This window comes from Castor canadensis, chromosome 7 (genome assembly GCF_047511655.1).
Source record: "Castor canadensis chromosome 7, mCasCan1.hap1v2, whole genome shotgun sequence".
NCBI lineage: Eukaryota > Metazoa > Chordata > Mammalia > Rodentia > Castoridae > Castor > Castor canadensis.
In genome coordinates, this window is record NC_133392.1 from 118,940,612 (window position 1) to 118,966,560 (window position 25,949).

Sequence of the window (25,949 nt, forward strand, 5' to 3'; positions counted from 1 at the left end):
TAGATTAAATGTCATAAAATTGAAGGCGCTTCCAGGATTATCCCACTAGACTGTGTTATTAGTTGCAGCTGATGGAGGTTTTCATTGTTTACATTATATTGAGAAATTGATAAACCTAGGCATCAGAGAAAAAGATTGAGAGGTTGAAACTTATTTTAGCAAATAATTATAATTAAAATTTTTGACTAATTAAGAAGGCAGCAGCTATGTCCCAGAATAAATTTAGGCCATATGATATGACAAGACTGAGTAAAAGTCATATATTTTTGAATTTGAAAAACACTGGAGAAAAATTATCATTTACTGTCTCACCAGTTAAAAATACCTGTATTACCTAAAAAATAAAAGTTGCCTGTCCTTCTGCCTCACCCCTGAACACATACCTACCCCCACCCCTGGAAATGGTTACCTATTTAATACATAAGCTCTTGAGTTTATTTTTATATATTGTATAAGATAGGAATCAATTTTATTTCCTTTCAAGTAGGCAACCAATTGTAAGATTCTCTACTGACTAATTCCTCTTTTTCTTACTGTGTATGTTTGCTGGTTTTGTCATGTATCAGAGTTCCATGTGTAAATGAATTTGTTTCTGGACATTTGTACTAGTCATTAATTCACTCTTTAGACTATTTCAGTACTAATTTTCCATTGTTTTAATTATTGTCAGGGCCACTTCTGTCCAGTATTAGTGTTTTTTAGAATCTTCTTGATTGTTCTTACATTCTTATTTTTTTGAATGTAGTCAACATGTCAGGTCTTCCTATGGAAAATCCCACTTAGGGCATGTTTTGAATGATATGAACTGTATAGATCAGTGCATAGAGAATTGACATTTTTACAATACTGGTACTTCCCATTCAGGAACACAATATCTCCCTCATTTATTTGGGTCTTTTGTCAAGTATTTCCATAAAGTTTCATAATTTTCTTCAAATAAGCCTAAGTTGGTTTTTTATTAAAGGCATATTTCACTCCCTCCCCAAACTTTCTTTTCAAAAAAATTGTTTTACTATTCAGTATTACGAACTTCAGAGTCATTTTATCCAGTCCTCCACTCAAATCTAAATTCTGTCCCAGAATTTAGCTTATCTAGTCATTCATTCATGACTTAAATCGCTGTTTGGATTTGATTTTTTGCAAGGTAAAAACCTTTTCACATTTCTTCACTGCCTTTTTCTAGGCCGTCTCAGCACTGATACAGCCCTTAGGAGTGTGTGCAGAGTACCTGAACTCTCCAGTCGTGCAGGTAGGATTAAGCCATATATTGTCACTGCCCAAAACAATCTGACATGCAGGCAGGAATAATTTTCTCTTTTTGAGATTATTCAGGATGATGCTTCAATCCATAGTAACTCTTTATTTTTCAAAATAATTGTTCTTTAAAAAAAAATATTGTCAGAACATAATAAAACATAATTAAAATGTCTAATAATTCAAAGTCTAAAGACTGCTGACAGTTGAGAAGGCTGATTTACTTTTAATCAATAATTTTGTCAAATTAATTTCTTCTTCATTTTACTTATAAAGTAGGCCTCCTTACAGGATTGTTTCAGGTTCATTGCCATTATGGGTTATATTAGATCAGTGTTGCCAGTCAGTCAGGCTTGTCTACTAGCGAAGTCACTCACTTCTGAATAATAGCTTTACTTTCTTGCCTCTGCAGAATTGCAAGTCCAACAAGTCAGAGAATGTTCAAAGCTATGGTATCTAATTTTCTAATGCTAAAGGCAAATTAAACTTTGTTCATTTCCATTTCAGCTGACAAGCTTTATTGAACAAAATGTAACATTGAATACCTTTATTATTTTCTTTATAAATTAAGTCTGTGAAACCTGTAACTTTTAACATAGATTTTTAGAGATCACCATAAACTGTTTTGAAAGCATAATTTAGTCCTTTGGGAGCAGTGTTTCTCTGCACTGTTCTTTCCAATGCTATATATACTTAAGAGTCATTTTAATCAGGGCGATACTGCACTTTCAGTACGTACTGGAAATTTTTTGCCATTTCTAAATGTAAGCTGCTCTTTTAAATATCAAGGTAATAATGTAAGATTCTTTAAAATTTTTTATTTTTGAATTAGCACACATTAGTAATATGAGGGGCGTTCATTATAATCATTCCATGTATATGTACCCTGTACTTTGAAGCACTGCACCCCCTCCCCTCCATTGTATTTCCATTCCTGACCCCTGTTTCAAACAGTGTTTGGTGGGTTTCATTATGCTCTCTTCATACGTATGCATACACAGCATACCTCACTCCTCTGCACTCTTCGGTGTTCTTTCCTTTCATCCCCCATTATAGACAATTCCACTTCTATATTTGTGTCCAATTTTCATAATCATCACTTGAGGTCTAGGTTCAACAAATGAGCCAGAACATGCAATATTTGTCCTTATGATTGCACCATGCTACTCTTAGACATCTGTGCAAAGAAGTCTAATTCAATATATAAGAGAAATATTACACATCCATGTGTCTTTCAGCTGTGTTCACAATAGCCAAACTGTGAAATCAGCCAAGATGCTCAATACCCAATAAATGGATAAAGAAAATATTTTATATGCAGATACATACACACACACACACACAACTACTCAGCCATAAAGAAAAATTATGAAAAACCCTTGTTCCTTCCTATTATTGCTTATACTCTCTCTACAACAAAATTAGAAATAAGGGCAAAGTAGTTTCTGCTGGGTATTGAGGGGGTGGGGGGGAGAGGGAGGGGGCGGAGTGGGTGGTAAGGGAGGGGGTGGGGGCAGGGGGGAGAAATGAACCAAGCCTTGTATGCACATATGAATAATAAAAGAAAAAAGAAAAAAAAGAAAAATTATGTACTTTGCAGAAAATGGATAGAACTGGAGATAATCGTCTCAAGTGATATATTTTAAGATTTTTAAAGTGAGATAGGATGACTGTTCACATTTTCTTCATTCTTTATTTTAAACTTTTTAAAAATACTAAGACATAAAGAGGCAAAGTAATTTGACTTTTAATTTTAAATTATAAACAGATTTTAGTTATAAATATTAATTTAATAACTGACTTTAATAATCAAGCTGAAGATTAGATTTTAGATGTATTCAGCATAAATATTCTAGCTGCTAAATAATTCAGTTGTTTAGAAATTATAGATCATATTTATATGTATATATGCAGGGTGTACTTTAAAAAGAATAAGAAATATTAAAGTAAGAAGCATATATAGGGCTGGATGTGTGGCTCAATGGTAGAGCATCTGTTTTGCAAGCACAGAGCCTTAAGCTCAAAGCCCAGTTCCTCCAAAACAAAAGAGAAGCATGTATGATGTCGTCTTTATTTTTTTTTATACCAACTTGCCCAGACTTAAATTCAGTTACAAATAAATTCATACTGTGATGTGTTCTTTGACATAAATTAGCAATTGTCTCCATCACTTGTTACTTGTGTAACTGTAGAAGACTTATTTAACTTCTGTGCCTCTGTTCCTCCACCTGCAGATGAGTGATAATATTACCTATCTCGGTTGCAGTGAGAAGTTAACAGGGCCTAACACATGCTGACAAAGAGCACTGACTCACCTCTTAATTGTAACAGCCTTCAGTCCTTCCTATAAAATAGGCATAGATGTAGATGAAGAAATTCTACATGGATAATTGTCTGATGTCATTATAATTTGCTACTGATGTATTCTTGGTTCTGACAGCCAGATATTGTCTGTTTTCCTCACCAACTAAGCTTTTTAAATTATGTTACTTATATGGAAGTGGTAATTTAGCTCTAGCTGATATTTTTTTACCACTTCTCACGTGCTGTTTAGAGTTAGTTATCTGTGTTACGCCATTCTGGAGCAATGTGTCATAAGTCTTACCTGTAGGCCTTACTCATATCATCAAGCAAAAGGAGTTTTATGACAGTATATTTTGAGCTTGTATTCATTTTATAAGGTTAAATGCGAAATATCTATTAAAAGGTTAATCATACTTCTGCTTAATGCTTTAAAAGTTAGTCTACATGTCTTAAGTTGTTCTTCAAATTACTCATTAAATGCAACGACAGGAACTGCACTCAAATTATGGTAAAGAAGCTGAGTCAGTTAAGGGATACTGGAATGGTATTAATTAGTTGTGGCACTAATAGTAAAATTCATATTTTTCTTTGCATCCTCTCCCTTGTGAATGGTGGATGGCGAACTAGCTCCTCTTACTCCTGGGCAGATTCAGGAGATTATATTAACTGGCGTTTTATTTCAACAGCCCATGCTAGACCCAGTCATTCTTACTACAATCCAGGATGTGCGGAGCGTAGAGGAGAAAGACCTCAAGGACAAGGTAAATTCTACCTCCAGCCAGGTGGGCTCTAGAGCCAATTAGTTCATGAAAGCAGAGCCAGGACTTGACAAGGTTCCCATACCATTGATCTTTACATTCTGGTCATGTAAGATTCACATGGAATTAGTTTTAGATTTCCTACCAAAAAAAACAAAGAAAATGGTATTTCTGAAATGGCAGTGTTTGGTGTTATCCTCAGTCAGTAGAGTGGATATAGTATTCCCAGCAAGTGACACCATTCAGAATTTAGTTTACTAACATGACTTTAATGGTATTGCAAGAAATATAGTAGAAGATCCTTTAAAATAACGTAGTACTAAAAGAAGCTTGACTGGAGTTGTTTAAAGCACTTACAACATGTAACATGATTTAGCCACCTGGAATTTCTCACAGGACCATTTCCTTCCCTTTGCTGCTCACCAGTGTGGTAAATTTTTATTTAGAAGCAAAATGTAGTTAATTGGCTATGTAAAATAAGTGGTATCTCCAGACTATTATTAACCCTGTATTCTTGTGTGTGTTGTGAGAACTGAGATCAGAATGTTTTTACAGTTCTTCTTTTTATATTTTTATTAAATAAGAGATTGGTTAGCATCCCTGAGCTCTTGTCTGCCATTAAGCTACTTTGCATGCGCTTCCAACCGGATCTGGTGACAATTGTGGATGACCTTCGACTTGACATCCTACTACGCATGCTGAAATCACCACATTTTAGTGCTAAAATGAATTCCCTCAAAGAAGTAAGTTTTCCATTTGTTTCTAGACACAGGCATCTTAGGTCCTGTCAGAACTTGTCATTATTAATATATTAATTTGGGGCACAAAGAATAATCATATAAAAAGAATCATGAATATGTAGAAAATGGTGTATATGTTTATAATTGTCTGTTAGAAAAGTCTTACATGTATTTCAAAATTTGTTCTCTGATATATGTAGTTTCTTATGAAATTTCCTACAGTGTAATCCCTTGTAATATATAGATTAAAGTGTACTTGAGGACATTTCCTTTTATTTTATTTTAGGTATGAGTTTACTCTGTCTTCTAACTGATGTTAAGACAAAACCAAAATGACTATGACAGTGTCGATCTAAGCAGAGTGCCAAGAATAATCTTCTGTAACTTAAACTTTGTACTAGAGCCACGCAAACAATGTAGTTAAATTTGATGAATGCCCAGTGGAGTTGATATAATCCAATTATAATTCCAACTGTTTTTCTTTTAGTTTTGGGTTAGTTCAAATTCTTTTTTTTTTTTTAATTCATATTTGCATACAATGTTTGGGTCATTTCTCCCCCCTTCAAATTCTTGGCTGTAAGTGAAATAAACTCATCTTGAGCCATTTTTGGCCAAAAGAAGAATTTATTAGAAGGAGACTGTACTGTTTCATATGAATGAAAGATTAAATAGCAGACCATGAAAGGGCAAGGACACATATGAATTAGAATTTGAAACCTGGCTCAGCCAAGAAGCTTTCCAAGTCTTGTCTCTACTTTTCTGAGCTCATTGGCCTCAGTCCTTCTTTACCTTCACTTTTATATAGTGAATATAGTGGCCATTGATAGCTCTCACGTTTCATACCTTCCTGTTCCCATCACAATAGAAGGACTAACAGTTTCTAGTTCCAGCTATAAAATTTGGAGGACAAGTCCTGATTGAAGTTTGGTTTAGATGCTCATTACTAAGCTGTTTCAACAGTGGTCCATAGAGTGGGAACTATTAAAATGGTTCCGTGTTCTTTTAAAGGGACATCATAATTAGTCGTTTCTTTACTTCTAATAACTGGCTTTTGATATATTTGGCTAATTTTCATTCTATACTGTAAGTATAAAAATTACAGATTATATGTGTGTATGAAGATTTTGATTGTGTATATTATGTTCCATTGCAATAATCATGTCATTTTTAGGTAACCAAACTAATAGAAGATAGCACATTATCCAAATCTGTGAAGAATGCTATTGATACAGATAGATTATTAGATTGGCTAGTTGAAAACTCAGTTCTGTCAATTGCGCTGGAAGGTAAGTTGCTTTCAAAGAAATAAAAATTACTTAAGTAATATAATTTCATTTAAGATGCAGCATCGTTTCTTTGTGCTAGTCTGTAGTCTCACAGCACGTTGTACTGCTTTGAATTAATAGTCATAGCGCGTTGGCACTCACAGTATCTGGCTTCTTCTCTGGTGTTTCTTCTGTTAGGCAACATAGATCAAGCACAGTACTGTGACCGCATAAAGGGAATTATTGAACTCTTGGGCAGTAAATTGTCTTTAGATGAGCTCACTAAAATTTGGAAGATACAGGTAAGTTGATCAGAATTATTTTTTTCTTTTCCTGATATGTTTAAGACTATAGGAGAGGGAAGAAGGTGGGGAGAGGGTGAGGATTGGGACCTCTGTCTTGCTTTACCTAGTCTATTTTACAGTTTGGAGTTTTTATTAAGATTGCATATGCAAAAAGGGTTCCATACTCCCATAAGTTTCAAACTCCTGATCTAGTCTAATGTTCTCATTTCTTCAATTTAATAATTAAAAGCCTTCCTGAAGGTTGTATGTCAGTTAGTGGCAGAGCTAGGAATAGATTTGTTGTTTTCATTGTATTGTTGTCCATTATATTGTTTATTATTTTTCACTAGTCATTTTTCCTATTTGATCAAATAAATGAGGGTGACAATAATACTGAGCCAGAAACACTCCTTCCTTCTTCCTACTTTCTCATCTCCCACCATTGCCCCTCACTAGCAGAATGTAACAGAAGTATAGTTGGCAGGGTCCCAGGATAGTATTACAGAGCAAACTACAGAAAGTTAGAAGCAAAATTTAAAAACAGAAAACAAAACATTTCTCGAGCCCATAGATTTTACCTCCCCTTTCTTGGCCTTTGTTGAATACCTTCATATAATGTTGTTTTGTGAGTATCCTTACTGAATCCACACAAGACTGAAGAGTAGAGACCATGATACCTGTATTATGTGTCCCCACTAGGTTCAGTGAAGAATTATATGTGCATAATAGAGACTGAGAAATTTTTTAAAAATTGAATTTACAAATATCTCCTTGCCCTTCAAATTTCTCACAGGGTGAATTGAGGCATTACAGTGTCATGATTGAGGTTATTAATCAGAGGTTGTATGAAAATCATAAGTCGACAGTAAGAGCTACAACTCTGATGCAGAGGCTTGCTTACCATAGGATCAGTAAATATTAGTTGAAGCCACAAAATATTTCTAAGCAAAATTTTAGATGGGGCAGATAATACTCTGAACTAAGGCCCTCAATTTGTCTCATAATTTAATTAGTTTGAATTTCTTGTTTAAAAGCATTTTATTTTTCTCTTAAAATGAATGTCAAACTGAGAGCTTGATTCTCATGGGAGTTTTTTTTTTCTTTTTACATTGTCCTTTTAAAGATTTAATGTTGCTAGGAATTTAAATAAGGTCAGCTGATAACCATTAATAATGGTTACTGCATGTAGTCTTGCCAATATTTTTGTGCAAGTGAATGCTGATTAGAGTCAGTTTATCTTTGTTATATTTTTGCTCTTGCTTGTATGAACTGCCAGTGAGTAGACTTAACTATTCCAATGCCTCTCATTTTCTAGTCAGGACAATCATCTACCGTGATCGAGAACATTCATACTATTATTGCTGCAGCAGCTGTGAAATTTAATACAGATCAACTTAATCATTTGTTTGTTCTCATCCAGAAGGTATGTGTTCAGTCAAACTTGTTTACTTTTAAATCTTCCTAAAATTTTTTAAGCTCTTTTAAGCTCCCCTACCCCTGCAAATAGTTGAGTTTAAGTATACTTTTCTTACTTCTTAATGTTTTTAGCTCAAGTTTAAAGTTTTAGCTAATTTCACCAGTTTTATTGTAAAGCCATCCCTGTGTTTTGTTTGTTTGTTGTGCAGAGCTGGGAGACTGAGAGTGACAGAGTAAGACAGAAGCTGTTGAGCTTGATTGGACGAATAGGACGGGAAGCTCGCTTTGAGACCACTTCTGGAAAGGCAGGAGAATCGAATGGATTTTTGTAGCTACAAATGCTTATAACAGTTGTATATGCATGTTGGCTGACTCATCACAATGGTGTTATTGTAGGTGTTAGATGTGCTGTGGGAACTGGCTCATCTTCCAACTCTGCCTAGTAGCCTTATTCAGCAAGCCTTGGAGGAGCACCTGACAATCCTTAGTGATGCGTATGCAGTGAAGGAAGCAATCAAAAGAAGCTACATCATTAAGTGCATAGAAGATATTAAAAGGGTTGGTTTTGTCTTTGGTTTAATTTTGTTGTCAGAACAACAGTATTGACTGAATAATTAGAGCCAATTAATTTTTCTCCCTATTATATAAATTAAACTAAATTTTTTCCTGGAAGCTCTTAACCTTAGAGTCCAAATTTGGGAAGTATAGATAATTGCTTTTGCCAAGTCACTTATATTTCTTTTAAAATGAATTTTCAGCCTGGAGAATGGTCAGGTTTGGAAAAAAACAAGAAGGATGGATTTAAGGTAAGAATTTGCAGATGGAACCAACTAAGAGGTATACTAGTTGGATAATTGCCTTTAATAAGCTGTATCACATTTTTAACATAATATGTTTAGTGTTTCTTATACAGGCATGATGTTTATGAGTATGTCTTATGATTTGAAGGTTGGTAGTTTCCTTAAAGGGAAAAAATTAAGGGTCACATGAGAAGAATAGTTTTATATTATTTTTATGAAATTATAGGACTTTTAGCTTAGCTTTCCTCTTTTAAATTAGATCTAAAGTATATATAATTTTCATAAATGCAGTGGATTCTGAATAACTGTTATGCCCATTTTTTTTTCCTTCTGGGAGAAATGGAGGAGCACTCATAGATAACAGACAAAAAGAAGGGAGGAAGGAAGTTTATTCAGTGCTGGCAAGTAGTTTTTCAAGTGCTTGGTTCAGGTGTGTTCCTCAGTAATTCCTTGGGTGCACAGCCATTGGTGCTCAGTTTTAGAAGGTAGGGCTACATGGCAACCACAAGAGGGATTGAGCTGTCGAAACCCTATCTTTGAGGACTGGCCTCTAATGCTGTGAACTTCTGGAATGTCTTTGTAAATAATAATTAGCAGATGTAGCAGTAATGATTGCAGCACTCCTGTTGCTCCAGTCCTTAACCTCATGTCTCTTCTCTGAGAGATGATTACGGTGGCCAGTGTACTTTCATTGTTAAAGCAGCTCTGAGCAGTGCAGTGTGGTCCTCCCACTTAGCCCTCAGGTAGCCCAGACCAAACTTAAAGCCTAATGGTAAAAGGGATTTCATTTTCTGAATTTCACGTTGTTATCAACATAAGAAAAGGTTTCGGTAAAGAGCTAGTGACTTAGTGGTTCATTGGTCAAACGCATTCCTTGATTTTCATTTTCATGGATATTTCTTTAAAGGAGCTGGAATTCTAACTAATTTTCGTTGGTATTTCAGACTCTAATCTTTGGTAACTTAATGCTTTTTTTCCTCTTGAATTGTATTTGGTCATTGGTCATAAAATTTAGTTGGAGAATTTAACAATGTTATGTTTCATACACTGACACTGAAATTTAATCAAGTGAATTTTCTTGCATTTGATCTACCTTTAGAGATTTTAAGACATTCACAAACTGGAGCTAGTAATGCTGGGGTTATAAGGAATTATTCAATCTTGCTCTTTCCACTCAAACGCAATTTGAATTTTTCTGATTTTCTCAGCTCAATGACTCAGATAATTTAGCAGCCTCTCCTTATGATTGAAGGGTTTTCATCAAGTTATTGAAGGAGTTTAGATCCTTCAGTAGTAACAGGAAGAGGAAAAGGGTCTCTAGAAAAATGATCTTTTCTTCTCAGCAACAGACACATTTCCTTATAGATGTGATGGTGAAGACTGAAGGGACTTTTCCCTCCCTCCACGGAAATGGCTTTTGAAACCAGAAAATCCTGGACCTTTATTTCTCCCTTGTCATAGCTAAGCATTATCTAGTTCTTGTGGTCAGTTGCATCATTGCATCTTTATTGCTTCTCTTTGCAGTCATTTCATTTATGTCTGTTGTTTTATAACAAAACCCCAAAAGTAATAGTGAAAATTCTGGAGTTGTTTTGTGAGACTTGACAGGAGTATTCTTCCTTTTTATTTCCCCACTGCTCCCAGTAATGAAATTCTGGTGTACGTCATTCTCTTCCAAATAAAAATATCTTGTATATTTATATAGCACTTGTCAGTTTACCAAGTGCTTTTACAGTTACTCTCCTAAAGTACACATTGCTGAAGGGGGACAGTGGGAAGATCAAAGCCCTCTGGATATAGCTCCAGGCAGGGGGGTGAAATATTTACTGCACTAAAGGTGTTTTTCTGTGCTATGCCCTTTCCTGCCAGGCAGCAAGGTGGGCTGACTGGGGATTATGTCTCCCTGCCAGGCTACACAGAAACTAAGCAAAGGGTAAGACAAGATCACCCACCTCTTACTCCCCTCCCACCCTCAGCTACCTCTGTTCACCCGACTGGTTTCCCTTCCCTCTGCTTTTGACACTCTTAAAGTTCCACTGTTGTATTCAGAAATTCTGACTTTTATTTCTTAACGTTATTTCTGTAGATTCTGCCAGGGTACCCTTGGCTCCCTTGGTCCTCTTTCTTTCCTCCGCTTCTTTTATACCTTCCACTGTCCATCCCAACCCTTTCCCTCTTATTTCACTTTTTTTCCTTCAATTAAAAAATTTATATGTTCTCATCCAAAAAAATTACTAAACAAAAAAATCCCTTTACCCAGTTAGTTCTGTTTGCATTTCTTAAGTTGTTATCTTTGGACCTCATTGCACAGCGTCTGCTAGGCTTTCTGTAAGCACCAGTTCCCTCCTCTTACTTAGTTCCCTGCACCCTGTGAGGATGCCCACAGCCTCGCTGTACAGGATGAGTATCCCTTATCTGAAATCCCTGGGACCAGAAGTGTTTCAGATTCGGGAGTTTTTCTGATTGTAGAATATTTGCATAGATGTCACTTATTGAGTATCCCTAGTCCAAAGTTCTAAAATACAAAATGCTCCAAAATAAAAAACTTCTTGGAACATGATGATTACACTCGGATTTTTCAATTTCAGAGTTCAGATTTTGGATTAGGGATCCTCAACCTGTACATAGTTGAGTTGCCTCTGTTTGCCAGAACATGTAACACAAAATAAAAGCAAGATGTGTCTCACAGTGATGTGGTTAATAGAGGAGGAAATACCTTTAAAAAGTTCCCTGCTACGCAAAAATTTTTATTTTGGTTCTAAATAAAAGGCTAAGTCTGGAAAAATAAGACAGATGAGAAAGTGGGAATATTCAGCTTTGCGAAGAGAGAAATCCAGAAAGAATAGGAAAGCATTCTCTTAAGTACTCATAGGGTTGTTACAGAGAAGTTTGATTCAACTTACTTTTCATGTCTCTTAAGGAATTCCATGGAGACATGTTTTAATGTGATAGGCCAGTGAACTTTATCATGAGAACAGTTTGAAAACAGGATGCACTGCCTTCTGAGGTAGTATTTCCTCCTCACTGGAAATACTAAGAGACCAGGAAGTAATTTAATAAAAAATAAAGAGAATTTAGACATAAGTTTGCACGTTAAGCCAGTTGACCTCTAAGGCTTTATCTAACACTAAGAGTCTAATGAACATTCATTAACTTCTACTTAGGAAACCTCAACTCTAAGACAGTATCAAATATTTTTATTTTAATTGGTTACCGCAATCTTTAGCAATTGGACAAGAGTAATTTAAATTTTTCTTGTAACTTGGCAATATAATGTGATAGATTAATTGGAATAAATAACCTCTTTCCTGATTGCTAAACTTCAGAAACACTGTATCAGAAGTAATAAATTACCTTCAAAGGATACTTTTCCATGTAAATAAAAACATTCTAACCATAACTGACTTAATTGGTCATAATGATACGTTTAATATATCTGCTTATAGCTAATTCATATTTATATTCTAATTTTTGTAATGTTTTTGGAAGGTATCATTTTGAATGTAAGCGTCACAGTTTTTTGTTGTTTGTTTTGTTTTTGTTTTTGTATTGCAGTACTGGGGTTTGAACTCAGGGCCTTACGCTTGCTAAGCAGACACATACACCACTTGAGCCACACCTCCAGCCTGTTTTGCTTTGGTTGTTTTTGAAATACAATCTTGTGTTTATGTCCTGGTCAGCCTAGACCATGAGCTTCCTGTTTTAAGCTTCCTGACATTGCTGGATGAAAGGTGCACACCACCATGCCTAGCTTTATTGGCTGACATGGGATCTGGCGAGTTTCTGCCCAAGCTGGTCGTGAACTGCAGTCCTCCCAGTCTCCATCCCCCCAGTAGCTAGGATTACAGGCTTGAGCCACCATACCCAGCTAGCCTCACAGTTTGGATCATTGTCATCTTGCAACTTCTTTTATCAAGATTATTCTAGCTAGTCTTACAAGTAGTTGGCCTTTATATACCTTATTTCTGTGATTCTAAGATGTCAGTAATTCCAGCCTGCATCTCAGATTAATTCTGCTAAAAATAATGAAACCTTACATCTTATTTTTACCAATCATTACTTAGATTCATAGTCAGAGGTTGAATGTAAACCTCTTGTTGACCAGTTATGTACAGCTTCACTGTGGCACACTGGTTATCATTATCTGTAGTAGCGTTTTGTATCTCTCTGAAATCTTTCAGATTAGCTGTATAATTTTGATGCATGTTGAAGTTTTGTGTGCTCATCCTATTTCATAAAACTCAAACTGCTTTTTTCCTGAGTGATGTGATGCTACAAATTTAACAGCTTCTCTTGAAGATTTATCTTAAGATGCAACTTAAGACAGAAGGCGTTGAGTGCTTAGTAAACCAGCCTTTTACAGGGTATAACTCTGTCACACTAACTTCTGGCTTTGAGAAGTACTTTAGTCAGAGACAACTGACAGTTTGCATTTAATTGCATTGGTGAACACAACAGTGTAGTTATTACTGCATCAGATTATATTCTTTTGTGTAACATTTAAGCAACAAATTATGATCCAAATTTAAGTTTAAAAAGCATCCTTGTTTGGTACCACCCATACCAAGTAACAGCTCAACTCAAATGATAAGTAAGTGAACAAAAACCTTTTAAATACAGCTAAGTTTGCACATACTCAAATAGGAACAGCCATCAAAACTTGCCTAGTGACTGATAAGTTTCTTTTGACATATTGTAAGAGTGTCAATCTTAGAAATGTTAATAATTATAAAACCTGTGTCTTAGAATCTAGGAAATACGGTATTTGCTAATTGATTGGCTAATCTCTATGAAGCAAAGAAAACAGTATTGCTTTGGCAGTAGCTTGCAAACATTCACATATTCAGTAGTAAGATGCTTTTCTGCAAAAGACTTCAGAATTATTTTTCCTCCCTATAGGGGTCTTCATTTTGCAGAAAAACTCAATAAAACAGGAATGCTTTAAAACAAAAAATTCAGTCTCCCAAATAAATGCTAAGGACTTAAGCTTTAATTTGTTTTGTTTCTGTTTTTTTGTTAACAATCATTTGATTAATAGTGTTTAATCTGGTGATGTTACCATATTTTATAAGGAAATTTCATAGTTTGAAAGATACTATTTATTAAAAAACAATTCTCAAAGAGAACTACATGAACATTAGACTATATAGATCTGTACTGCAAAGACCTGGATTGTCATGTACCAGTTTCAGAAGTAACACATTTGGAAGTGAAAAATCTAAAGAAGATATCTGTAATAATAAAAATAGGTGTGGAGTATTTTGGGGAGTGCGGTGAGGTTTCGGGGATTGAACCCAGGGTCTCACACATGCTAAAAAACACATGTTCTACCTCTTGCTGCACCATCCAGCCCCTTATAATACAAATAGAGTTACCTCTTACAAAATTGTAACTAGGAATATAAGCAGATCATATTTTCTTTAATATTTAGACCATTGTCAATATCGCTATCAGATCATTGGTAACTTCATCATATAGTTAAAGCCATTTTCTTATTCCATTTTACTTATCAACCAATTCAGTATTAAGCTTGAGCCATAAACTTATTTTATTGTATCAACATGTCTTAGCAGCCCTATGCTACTTAATCTATCCTCTGAAGTTGCTAATTCCTTGTTTGTTTTTTGCTGATGTACCCCTGTACATTTACTGTCACTTCACATCCACTCCTGTTTGCAGTTCTTGGCCTTAAGAAAGTGCATGCAGAATAAGAAGTTGAAGAATGAATTATGAATGCATGGAGATAAGCTATAAATGAGCAATATGAAGAAGAAAGTAATAGAGTGTGTAATAATAAAACCTAATTGTCTTGGAAATGTTTATAGCTAATAAATGAAGCTGCCATTTATTTCTACACTTAATTAATGTAACTTCTTTTTAACTCTAGTCATCTCAGCTTAATAATCCCCAGTTTGTGTGGGTGGTACCAGCTTTGCGTCAGCTCCATGAAATCACCCGGTCATTTATAAAACAAACCTATCAAAAGCAAGACAAGGTAAGAATATAGATACTTTTGATTACTCTGGCTAATTGCATAGCCTTTTATAATAACAAAACATGTCTAAAATTATTGTCATATAGCTTTATGATTATTAACATTATTGATTTATACCATTTGATAATCTTGAATTTAAGCATCATTCTGCTTTCTTTTTTATTTGCTTAATTTGCTGAAATTATTAAACCAATTTTTAAAAATTGGAATAGTAGTTTCAAAATTTGTTTTTTGTTGTTGTTTGTTTGTTTTGGTGGGACTGAGATTTGAATTTACGGCTTCATGCTTGCGAAGCAGGCGGTTTACACCACTTGAGCCAACCCTCCAGTCCATTTTGTTCTGTTTATTTTGGAGATGGGGATTTTGTGGACTTTTGGCCTGGGCTGGCCTCAAACTGTGATCTTTCTTGTTTCCGCCTCCAAAGTAGCTAGGATTACAGGCATGAGCCCCTAGCATCTGGTCCACAAACTTGTTTTGTATTGCAAAATGATTACTTTGTCCAAGGAGCTGTAGCTTTCTCAGTGTAATAGACTTGAGAAGAAAGCTGAAAAAGTGACAAGAAGTGAAATAGCTCTTTTTAAAGATTTTTTTCTTTTATTTTTTGAAAAAAGATAATGTCTCTTAGAAGCAAAAATGTTAGTAGACAAGTATTTTAGCTTCCTAATAAATGTACATAGCCAATTGATTTTTATTTACTGTTACATAGGAAATGTGAGGAAATCCTTGTTTGCTCTCCTACTAGGAACGTATCCTAAAATAGAAGCTATATTAAACCAACAGAATAACTGAATTCTCATGCCACTTTTTTTTTTTGTTTTGCCAAGAGCATTATTCAAGACCTGAAGAAAAACTTTGAAATAGTGAAATTAGTAACAGGAAGTTTGATAGCTTGTCATCGACTTGCGGCAGCTGTGGCTGGGCCTGGGGGCTTAACTGGTTTGACACTAGTGGACGGCAGATACACTTACCGGGAGGTATCAGGAACTGTTTTTGCTTCATGATTTTAAGCATCATTTTATCTTTTTGTACTCAAAATGTGAGAGTAATATTTATTGGGTATAACTATAAAGAGTAGCATAAGCTGTCTTTGTAATGATTGGAACAGTTTTGTGTCTTGAAGTCTAGCAGATCACCTGAGAATTACATATGATAAAGTAAAAAAAAAATCTTTTCTTTGTCTTTGATTTGAAGTGATAGTTAATTCTGTGGATAATGGGTTTTGCTTTTTAAATCAGCTAATCAGTAATGTTATTTTTAAAAAAAAATCTTAACTTGACAGTTGTAAGTTTGTGGTGTTTTACTTTGAGATTACTGAAGTTAAATTTTATTGACATTTAAAATCAACTGAATTTATAATAGATTTGAGGTAGCTTCTGTTGCATTGTACTATCAGCTAGGAAATAGATTCCTCACATTTACTTTACTGTCAGTTACATGAAAAAGATTTAAGCAAACCTGTTTTGTTTTTGTTTTTGTTTTTTAATTTTAAAGTTTTGTTTAAATGTTTGCTTTAGGTATGAATAATGCCTAGAGTTAACTGGTTTGTACTATTTCTCTTTGCAGTATTTAGAGGCACATCTGAAATTTCTGGCGTTTTTCTTGCAAGAAGCTACACTATATCTTGGGTGGAACAGAGCCAAGGAAATCTGGGAGTGCCTTGTCACTGGCCAGGATGTTTGTGAATTAGATCGAGAGGTAAGAAGGTAGGATCGTGGCTAAGTAAAACAGATAAGTTTGAATACTATACTCTAGTATGTCTCACATTTTTTTGTGTGTCTCACATCTTGAATTTCCAAACAGTTTTCAGCTTACATAGCATAAAGCATATAGACTCAGAACTATAAGTGCTGAAAAATGTTTTTGTGAAATATATGTCCTCAATATAAATAAATGTGTGAATTCTTTGATAATTTTTATACCATTCTGGGTAAAATACCAAATTCAACCAAGTGAGCAAAGGTAAAGAACTGTAGGTACATTCTAGTGTTTTTTCCCCAATTTTGAAACTAATTTTAAATTAACTACTAGAAAAGTTTGAGTTTCCTAAAATGTTATTGTTTCCCAGAAACAATAAAGAAAAATCAATTAGTCAAAAATGAATTAAACTAAGAACAGAAACAATTGCTTGGATGCTTGCTAACAAGGAGTCTCATTTCCTCATGTCATTTTACGGAATAATATTAACTACTGCATAGGATTATTAAAAGGACTAGTATGTGGTAGTGGTTAGCACTGTGCCTGACACACAGCCAGGCTTAGTATAAAACTCAGTGGAAAGTGTGAGTACATATTTTGATTAAACAAAGAAAACATTGCTAGCAGCTGTTCATTTAGCTGCAGAGTTCCATGCATTTCAGTTTTAAGTGGTGTTCTGGCAATTATACAAATTTTAGAAGTATTAAAAATAATGCCTTTTACTTTCCCAGTGCTCAATGCATTTTTGTCTGCAAAGGATTTTGGTTGGTTAGAGGTCACTGTCTATCTTAATCCACAGATGTGCTTCGAGTGGTTTACAAAGGGGCAGCACGATCTCGAGAGTGATGTTCAGCAGCAGCTCTTCAAGGAGAAGATTCTGAAATTGGAGTCATATGAGATCACTATGAATGGTAATCAAAAACTTCACATTATTTCAGTTTTTCTTTTTTTCCCACATATCTCCCCATTCACAAGACAGACCAGGCCCAGGGCCTGGGCTGTTAGGTATATGGGTAGGTTTACTTTGCCTCCTGTGGTCAGTGCAAGAACACAGCATGTGGTAAGCACCAGGAGGCCTATTTCAGTTTTTTAGAATAAGAAATTTTATTCTTTTCTTTCCCTCTAAGCCTACACTTCTCAGAAACAACTAAACAGTTTGGTATATCCTTGTAGAATTTTCTGTGTGCATATGAAGATATATTTAGATATATGCAAATGAATTTCTTTTTATGTAAGTGCTGTCATTATCTTGATAGGTGAAATTGCTAAGTTAACTTTTTTAAATTTATTAGAACAAAAGGATTCATTAAGGTAAAAATATAGAACATCCCCTTTCTGTTGTTTCTTTTAGCTGAATTTTTTTATTGAACTACAATTCATATACCATAAAATTTCCTTTTTCAAAGTATACAATCAGCGTCTTTTACTGTATTCCCAAAGTTGTGCAACCTTCACTACTTTCTAATCCCTAGAATTTTTTATCACCCCCAAAAGAAGTCCTGGACCATCAACAGTCACTTTCCATTCCTCCCTTACCCCAGCCTTTAATCTGTTTCTTTCTTTATGATAGCCTAATCTGGACATTTGATATAAATGGAATCATACTGCCTATGGTCTTTTGTATTGGGCTTCTTTGGTTATAGTTAAGGTTTAATGTTTCAAAGCTCACCCAGGTTGTAGCATGTAACAGTACTGACTCCATTGTATGTCTGTGATAGTCCACTATATACCATATTTTGTATGTCCATTCATTAATTGATGAACAGTTTGTTACCACTTTTGCCTGCTATAAACATTCATATATGAGTTTCCGTGTTTTCATTTCTTATAGGTCTATATCTCAGTCAAATTGCTATGATAACTAATTAACCTTTGAGGAGCTGCCAAACTATTTTACAGAGTGGCACCATTATTTATTTACTAGAAAAAAATAAGGCACATTTGAATGTAATCCCACCAGTAATACATGAGGGTTCCAGTTTCTCCACCTTCATCAGTGTTTATTATTGTCATGCCCTTTTTTTTTTTTTTTTTAAGACATCCTAGTGGATATGAAATGGTTTCTTTCCATTTTCATTTGCTTTTCCCTGGTGAATGATACTGAACATCTGTATTCAAAATTTTTTATTGGCTATTTATATATTAAATCTTTTGCCCATTTTTTGATTGGATTATTGTCTCTTTATTGTTGAATTGGATGAGTTCTTTATATATTCTGGATTCTAGATCCTTTTCAGATAAATAATTTGTAGGTATTTCTGTTCTGTGTGTTGTGTCATTTCTTGATAGTGTCTTTTGAAGCACAGAAGTTTTAAATATTGATTAAGTTCAATTTACCTATATTTTCTTTTGGTGCTTGTGCTTTTTTAAATTTTATTTTTGTTTTTCATTTATTTATCTTTCTGAGATGGGGCCTGGGTATGTTGCCCATGTTGGTCTCAAACTCCTGGACTGAAGCACTTCTCCCACCTCAGTCTCTGCAGTAGCTAGTCCTTGGAGGCACACGCCGCCTCACCTGATTGCTTGTGCTTTTGATCCGTACCTAGTAAATCATTGCCAAGAGTTTTGTGGTTCTTAGCTCCTAATCCACTTTGAGTCTTCATTGGTATCTGTATTACTTAGAATATATGAATTTACCTTATATTCTATAATTTCAGGTTTTAACTTATTTAAGACTTTTTTTGAGAATGTAAATCTTTGTGATCATCGATTAAAAAGACAAGGAGCTCAGTTGGTAAGTACATTGAGGAAGACAAGGGTTTGGGGGAGTGGAGGGAGGTTAAAGAAAGAGCTTCCTTGCTTGCCGATTTGTACAATATGGCAGAGCCACCTCTTTAAGGACACTGGAGGCTTGTATTCAGCACTGCCTTACCTCACCATTTCTAACAAGGCTTTCTTTGCTTGCTGATCAAAGGGCAACTGTGGCCTCCTGTGGCTAGGTGACTGTTGAGGGGGAGTAGTTCCCCATCTAGGCTTCTAATTAACAAGACAAACATGTAAAAAAGTAACAGAATCTTCACTCCTAGGATCTCAATGGCAGGGGTTGCAGAGAAAAATTTAGGAACAGTAAAGCAGGAAAAAAGATCTATAGAACGTATACAGTTTATGTTTATATTTACATGTATCCTTTAAAAATAAAAGCAAAAACATCTTTTTCAGAGTCCTTTTCATTTATATCCTGGCTTCCTAGGGTGGTTAGAATATTCACAAGATTTTATAAGCCCTGAATCATGCTATTTCTAACTGAACTTTGGAAGACCAAATTAAGCTCATAAATCAGTGACTATTTCTAGCTTGACATTATTTCCTTTTGAGAAAAAGCTCACAAAAATGGTGCTCATCTGTCTTCTGCATGATTTCTGTGTTAATACTCTTCTGGTAGATGTCCACTATACCTATCCTAGTAGCCATGGAGGTGATTCATTGCTTTTGTGGTTGGTAGTTTCTGTTTTAAAGTTTCATACCGTTACAATACTTGTTTTCATATATAGCTGACTGTTTGTAGCCTTAATTCATATTGAACTGAAGAAGCAGACTTATGATATAACAAAAAGTTATTATCTATAATTTTGTGATACTGTTGTGCTATAGAATTTATATATAATGTAATTTTTTAACAGTATGTAGAAAAACTGGAATTGATTGGAATGGATTTCATTTGGAAAATAGCCATGGAATCACCTGATGAAGAAATTGCTAATGAAGCTATTCAATTAATCATAAACTATAGTTATATTAATCTAAATCCTAGGTTAAAGAAGGTGAGTATCCAAGGAAAAAAGTTACTCATACTCAGAAACATGGAAAATAAATGTATCTTTTTATTGATAAGTTGTAATCCTCAGCATGCCCCCAAACTGGTTTATTTTATTTTAATATTTGTCCTGAATAATGATGAAAAGCAAATGCCAAAGCCTCATCTTAATTTCCATGTATCTCCTACATTCAGGATTCAGTGTCTTTACATAAGAAATTCATTGCTGATTGCTACACAAGATTAGAAGTGAGTAACAAATTTTCTTTATCCTGTCTTGAAAATGAATGCTTTTCCTTTTTTAATTTTATATTATACTATGTAATGCTGATGTTTGAGTTCCATCTCCCCATTGAAGAATGTATCAGAAGTACCATAGTAAGAAACCCTGATCTAGAATTATTATTTCATGTTTAACAGGTATAGGAAACAGACACTTTCCATGATGCCCAATTATAGAAATATACTTTATAGGAGATCTTTCCTTCTTTCCCCCACTCCCTCCCTTCCTCACTCCCCCCACCTCCCTTTTGAGATATAAGGAACTGTGTTCAGGAAACAAGTCTGTACATTCCACATTTCTGATAGTCTTTTTTCCCCTTTTACATCCAGGAATTTTATATAATCACTTCCTTTTTTGTTCTTCTCCATGTTTTGCGTCGTTTCTATAATAAATGCTATTAAAGATGATAGTAGGACACTTGGTAGTCTGTGGTATTAGTTGTTTGTGTCCATTAGAAGTTGTTGTTTGATACCTCAAATTTATTTCCACTGCCTTATTTCCAGCATGATCTGTAAAGCATTAAACACTTATTCTCAGGTGAAATTTGTGCTTAAGTTTTATATCCAATATAGGGTTACAGAGCATAAAATGTCATTGTTCCCTAATCTTCCTGGTGGTAGATACATCTATGTGGTATTTCCCAGATTGTGACTTCCATCCAAATATGTCATCATAAAACATTCAAATTGCAAGTGTGAAGCCCTGAGTTCAAACCCCATCCTCCCTCTCCAAAAAAAAGAAAACAAAAATAAAAACAGCATTCAGTACTCCTATATGAGGTACTATGTAACTATTAACATATGTAAAGCAGTAGTTCTCAACTGGCTCTATATTTTGTCTACAGTGGGTCATTAAGTAATGTCTGGATACCTTTTTGATTGTCACAACCAGAAGGGGTCCTGCTACTACCTAATGGGGAGAGGTCAGGGACCCTGCTAAGCATTCTGTAGTGCCCAGGACTGCCTGCCTTCTGTAAGAAAAAATTGTTTAGCCCAGAGTGTCAGTGCAGGTTAAGAAATCCTGATACAGAACTATTATTTCATGTTTTATAGGCAGCCAGTTCAGCACTTGGTGGCCCCACTCTAACACATGCTGTGACTAGAGCAACAAAAATGCTTACAGCAACAGCCATGCCAACTGTAGCAACATCAGTTCAGTCTCCATATAGGTAAGTGGTTACAAAAATGAAGGCAAATATTCACATAACACAGAAATATATTTAATTGGTTCCTGTTCCCCCAGTTCTGTCTCTTAATTATTAGCTTCCTCATTTTATGTCATAACCTTTGCAAGCAGTTGTATCTTGTGAAATTATATGTTCCCCAAAATGCACCTCCAAATCTGTATCTCAAAGATCTGTGGGTTATCACCAAAACCACCCAAATACTGCTTTGCTACTACTCTTCTGCCTTGTAGACATGTTCTCTTGTTTTTTATTTATTTTGTAGTATTTTATTCTGTGAAACTTGACTAACCTACTCTTAAGAATGATGGAGTGGCTCAATCAGTAAGAAGGCCTGCATAGCAAGCATGAGGCCCTGAGTTCAAACCCCAGTGCCATCAAAAAATAAATAAATAAATAAAATAAAGATATATTCATTGTACAAACAATAATCATAACTAGTTAAAATATTTACCTAAAATTATTTTTTTTAATAATGTTTGGTGAGAACTTTATCCTCAAATATTTGTATTTGCACTGACATCGTCGCTTACATATACTGCTACTTTTAGAGTTTTTAAATATAATCAGTGAACTCTTGAGTTTAATGTCTCCTTTAGTTCTTTAAAGCAGAAAGGAGAAATGGTGTATATTTAGGAACATTAAACTGAAGTAACTAAAAGACTTTTGTGGGACTTCAAACCTTTCATGACTGGTAAGCAGCATCAAATCATTAATACCCAGGAAATCTTAGATGGTGCGCAGAGACTTGCTCTCTGCGTATTGCTCTGCTGCCCTCTGGTGATGGCATACAATCTATCTGTACTCCTATATCAACTTTTATTTACTTAGTTTTATTCGCTATTGGCAATATTGGTTTTTGTTTTGTTGTTTTTTTGTTTTTCCAAACCTTCCTTTAAAGGGGGAATCAAGACAATGTCCTTGCCCATATTCTTCTTAAGCCATTTTTTAAATGAGTTGAGTATTGAGTTGCTGTACTTTGTTAATATGAAAGAAGGAAACAAAATTCAGCCCCCTTAGACTTCATTTTTAAGTGGCACTCACAATGAGAACACTCATGTTTCTCCCGTTCTTACATTCTTGCAAGTATATTTCAAATACACTTCGCTAAGCAGTTGTATTGAAGAAGAAAAAAAGAATTTGTATTAAAGATTCCTTATTACATGTTCGCAAATGTAGTCTGTCTCTGTTACTCATTTCCTTAACTATTCATTAAATGAATGTGCTTTTTTTTCTCTTTACTAAAAACTTTTTATTCTGAATCATTTCATATTTGGCTGACTATAGGGAAAAAACACATAATAATTTTTAAATATTCATATTGCAGACTTAAGTAGAGTTGATAAGTACAATTTCAAAGTGGAATTTGAACCAGAATATTGTAGTTTCTTATTTCACTTCTTTTGAAAGAACTTTTCAGTATCCAAAATTGTTCCAATTTACAGAAGGATGGATTATTCTTTCATTTGTATAGTATTTTGTAATACTGTCTGTAATTTAATTAATTATTGAGACATAATTAAAACAGTTCACTCAATAATTCACTCATCTATTATAGCACTTAAATATTTTTCATCTGAATTTTAAGTTCTGTGTCTGCCCATAGAATGGAAGAATGTAGAACTAAAACATGTTTATAGTAATATCAAAATGTGTTTAAACAATTGTTTTTAAAGTGGAATTTCCAGTATTGCTAATCAGTGTATCAGTCCAATTGTTAGAAAAAATGGTAGTTCCTCTTTTCAGTTTTAAAAGTAGACATATTTGAAATGACTAGACTTTTTGGAATAATGATTGTTTAAGTGCATTCGGATTTTTTATTTCCTAAAGTTAATGCTTGTAGTTTTCTTTAGTAAAGTATGAAGCTCTTGAGGATACTGATTTTTTTTTCAAAGCCTTTGTTTAAAAGAGAAATTAAGACAATGTTCTTTTTAGTCTTTTTAAAAATGAATTGAGTTCTGTGTTGGTTATATTTTGTTTTTACAAGCTGTTCAATATTGTAACCCTATTATTTCAAATAGTAAGAATCCATAAGTCTTCAACCAAAAGACATACCAGATTTCATTTTCAAATTGCAGCTTTTACTTTTGGTACTTACTGATTTTGCATTTGTCTTCTAATTTTCAGGCAATTCAGAACTTTGTCAGATTCCATGTATTTACAGAATTTTATGGCATATTTTAGTTGTAAGATTGTGAGAGTCAAACTCTCTGATTGTTCATTCTTGGTGGATTGATGGACAAATAGGCCTGAAGACCCAGATCCCCTATTTATGGAGCAACTGTTTAAAAAAAGAAGAAAGGAAAAGGAGGCAAACATGGGGAGGGGCAGGCTTCTCCTCCCTTATTCCATTTGTGCACTACAGCTGTGAACGGGTTGAACCCCTCCTCAATTGGGTGAAAGGGAAGTTTAATGTTTGCAAATTTCATTTTTGACCAGTGATTGCTGACTGTGATTGTGGTTTTGGTGAAACAAAGTAGAATTGAGCAGAAATCAGCAATTCATTTCAAATACATTTAAAAGCTCTTTTTTTACATCCATAGATCCACAAAACTTGTGATAATTGAGAGATTGCTGCTTCTGGCAGAACGCTATGTGATCACAATAGAGGTATGCCTCGCCTCTTTTTAGAGGGACCTCATCCATCATATTATTAGACGAGGTGTGTTAGGTGTGTGTTTTTGATGTTTTATAGTGGAATGGTACATCTGACTTGGTTGTCTTACATCTTTCTCAAGGATTTTTATTCTGTTCCACGAACTATTCTACCTCATGGTGCCTCATTTCACGGACATCTTTTAACTCTTAACGTTACCTATGAGTCTACCAAAGATACCTTCTCTGTAGAGGTAAGTTTACATTAAGTTATGTAGCCATTTTCATGTTATTTTCGTAAGAACAGTGTTGATAGTGATAGTTGCATGATAGAATAAAGACCTGAAATGAAACTATAGAAACTATAGGGTAGCAAATAGATAGACACATACATAGATACATACATACATACACATAACATGATGCCAGGTGGTGATATGTGTCATAAGGGCTAAGAGCAAAGCAGAATAAGTTGGTATAAGGTGATTGGTATGCATGAGATATTTTAGATAAAGGTGGTTCTCAGGTGGTGCCATTTGAGTAAAGACTTGAATAAAGTGGCAGAGTAAATCATACTTGCTTAGACTACTCCAAGCAAAGGAAGCAGTAATTACCAAGGTACTAGCAAGGTGGCTGGCAAGGGTGGAACACAGTGAGAAAGGGAAGGGGTAGCAGGCACTGCAGGGAAAGAAGGGTACAAGATTTTATACCCACACGGTAGAGAGGGATGGGGATGGTGTTGTGGAGTACAGCCTTTAGGAGTGGCAACAGAAGGGAGGCCTCACCAGGACAGAGCCAGCTGTGTTCCCAGCTTCTGAAAAAGTGCTTGGTACATAGTAGGTGTTCACTAACTGTTGTTTAAAGAGATAAGTAAATGAATTCTTTCATACCAGCGTGGGGTTTTATTTTGCAGGCCCACAGTAATGAAACCATAGGCAGTGTCCGGTGGAAGATAGCCAAGCAGTTGTGCTCTCCTGTGGATAATATACAGATATTTACGAACGATAGTCTGGTAGGTTTAAATAATAGTTGGCATTTTAGCCTGATGGGAATACTTTTCTCTTCCTTTCCCTCTCAGTAATTAAAAAACACTTTTTGCAGCTGACAGTGAATAAAGATCAAAAGCTCCTTCACCAGCTGGGCTTTTCTGATGAGCAAGTCCTTACAGTAAAGACCTCTGGCAGTGGGACCCCCTCTGGGAGCTCAGCAGACTCCTCAACCAGCTCCAGCAGCAGCAGCAGTGGGGTTTTCAGTTCATCATATGCCATGGAACAGGTACAGAGGAATCAACCTCAAATCAGACAAGCAATATCTTTTTGTCTCCAGCTCGTGTGTACTTGGATGATGATGTCCTTTTCCTCTCAGATAATTTTGACTCTTCACAACTGTGTAACTGAAGACTGTTGGGGTTCAGATGGGAGGAGAATATGTATAACTTAGTTTTCTGAATCTCAGAACTTTCTAAGCACTGAGTCCTCTGCCTAGCCACTTAATACCCTTTCATACATCTCTCTTCATTGAGTGATTGATTTCTTCCCTCTCCAGTGGGTCATCCCATTAGCATTCAAATGTGTCATGTTAGCCATCTCATAAAACTTCACCCCAATTCCACCTTCAGTTACT

At 35.0% G+C, this 25,949-nt stretch overlaps 1 protein-coding gene and 1 pseudogene across 3 annotated transcripts in view; one reads left to right on the forward strand and one right to left on the reverse strand.

Annotated features, from left to right (window-relative positions):
• The window catches only part of Usp24 (ubiquitin specific peptidase 24), a 119,650-nt gene that overhangs the window by 34,685 nt on the left and 59,016 nt on the right, over positions 1-25,949 (forward strand). For 2 of the 3 annotated variants that reach the window (XM_074080013.1, XM_074080014.1), the window contains exons 8-29: positions 1,184-1,249; positions 4,245-4,319; positions 4,901-5,059; positions 6,228-6,342; positions 6,520-6,623; positions 7,921-8,028; positions 8,231-8,326; positions 8,418-8,579; positions 8,780-8,827; positions 10,695-10,754; positions 14,709-14,816; positions 15,641-15,790; positions 16,380-16,511; positions 17,311-17,422; positions 19,169-19,245; positions 20,132-20,272; positions 20,461-20,514; positions 21,601-21,716; positions 24,275-24,341; positions 24,470-24,580; positions 25,240-25,338; positions 25,428-25,601. In XM_074080013.1, coding sequence (XP_073936114.1) covers positions 1,184-1,249; positions 4,245-4,319; positions 4,901-5,059; positions 6,228-6,342; positions 6,520-6,623; positions 7,921-8,028; positions 8,231-8,326; positions 8,418-8,579; positions 8,780-8,827; positions 10,695-10,754; positions 14,709-14,816; positions 15,641-15,790; positions 16,380-16,511; positions 17,311-17,422; positions 19,169-19,245; positions 20,132-20,272; positions 20,461-20,514; positions 21,601-21,716; positions 24,275-24,341; positions 24,470-24,580; positions 25,240-25,338; positions 25,428-25,601 — 2,334 coding nt within the window. The remainder of the gene's footprint in view (positions 1-1,183; positions 1,250-4,244; positions 4,320-4,900; positions 5,060-6,227; positions 6,343-6,519; positions 6,624-7,920; positions 8,029-8,230; positions 8,327-8,417; positions 8,580-8,779; positions 8,828-10,694; positions 10,755-14,708; positions 14,817-15,640; positions 15,791-16,379; positions 16,512-17,310; positions 17,423-19,168; positions 19,246-20,131; positions 20,273-20,460; positions 20,515-21,600; positions 21,717-24,274; positions 24,342-24,469; positions 24,581-25,239; positions 25,339-25,427; positions 25,602-25,949) is intronic. The other variant, XM_074080015.1, reaches the window with a different exon arrangement.
• Positions 17,466-17,588, reverse strand: LOC141425357 (small nucleolar RNA SNORA51; annotated as a pseudogene).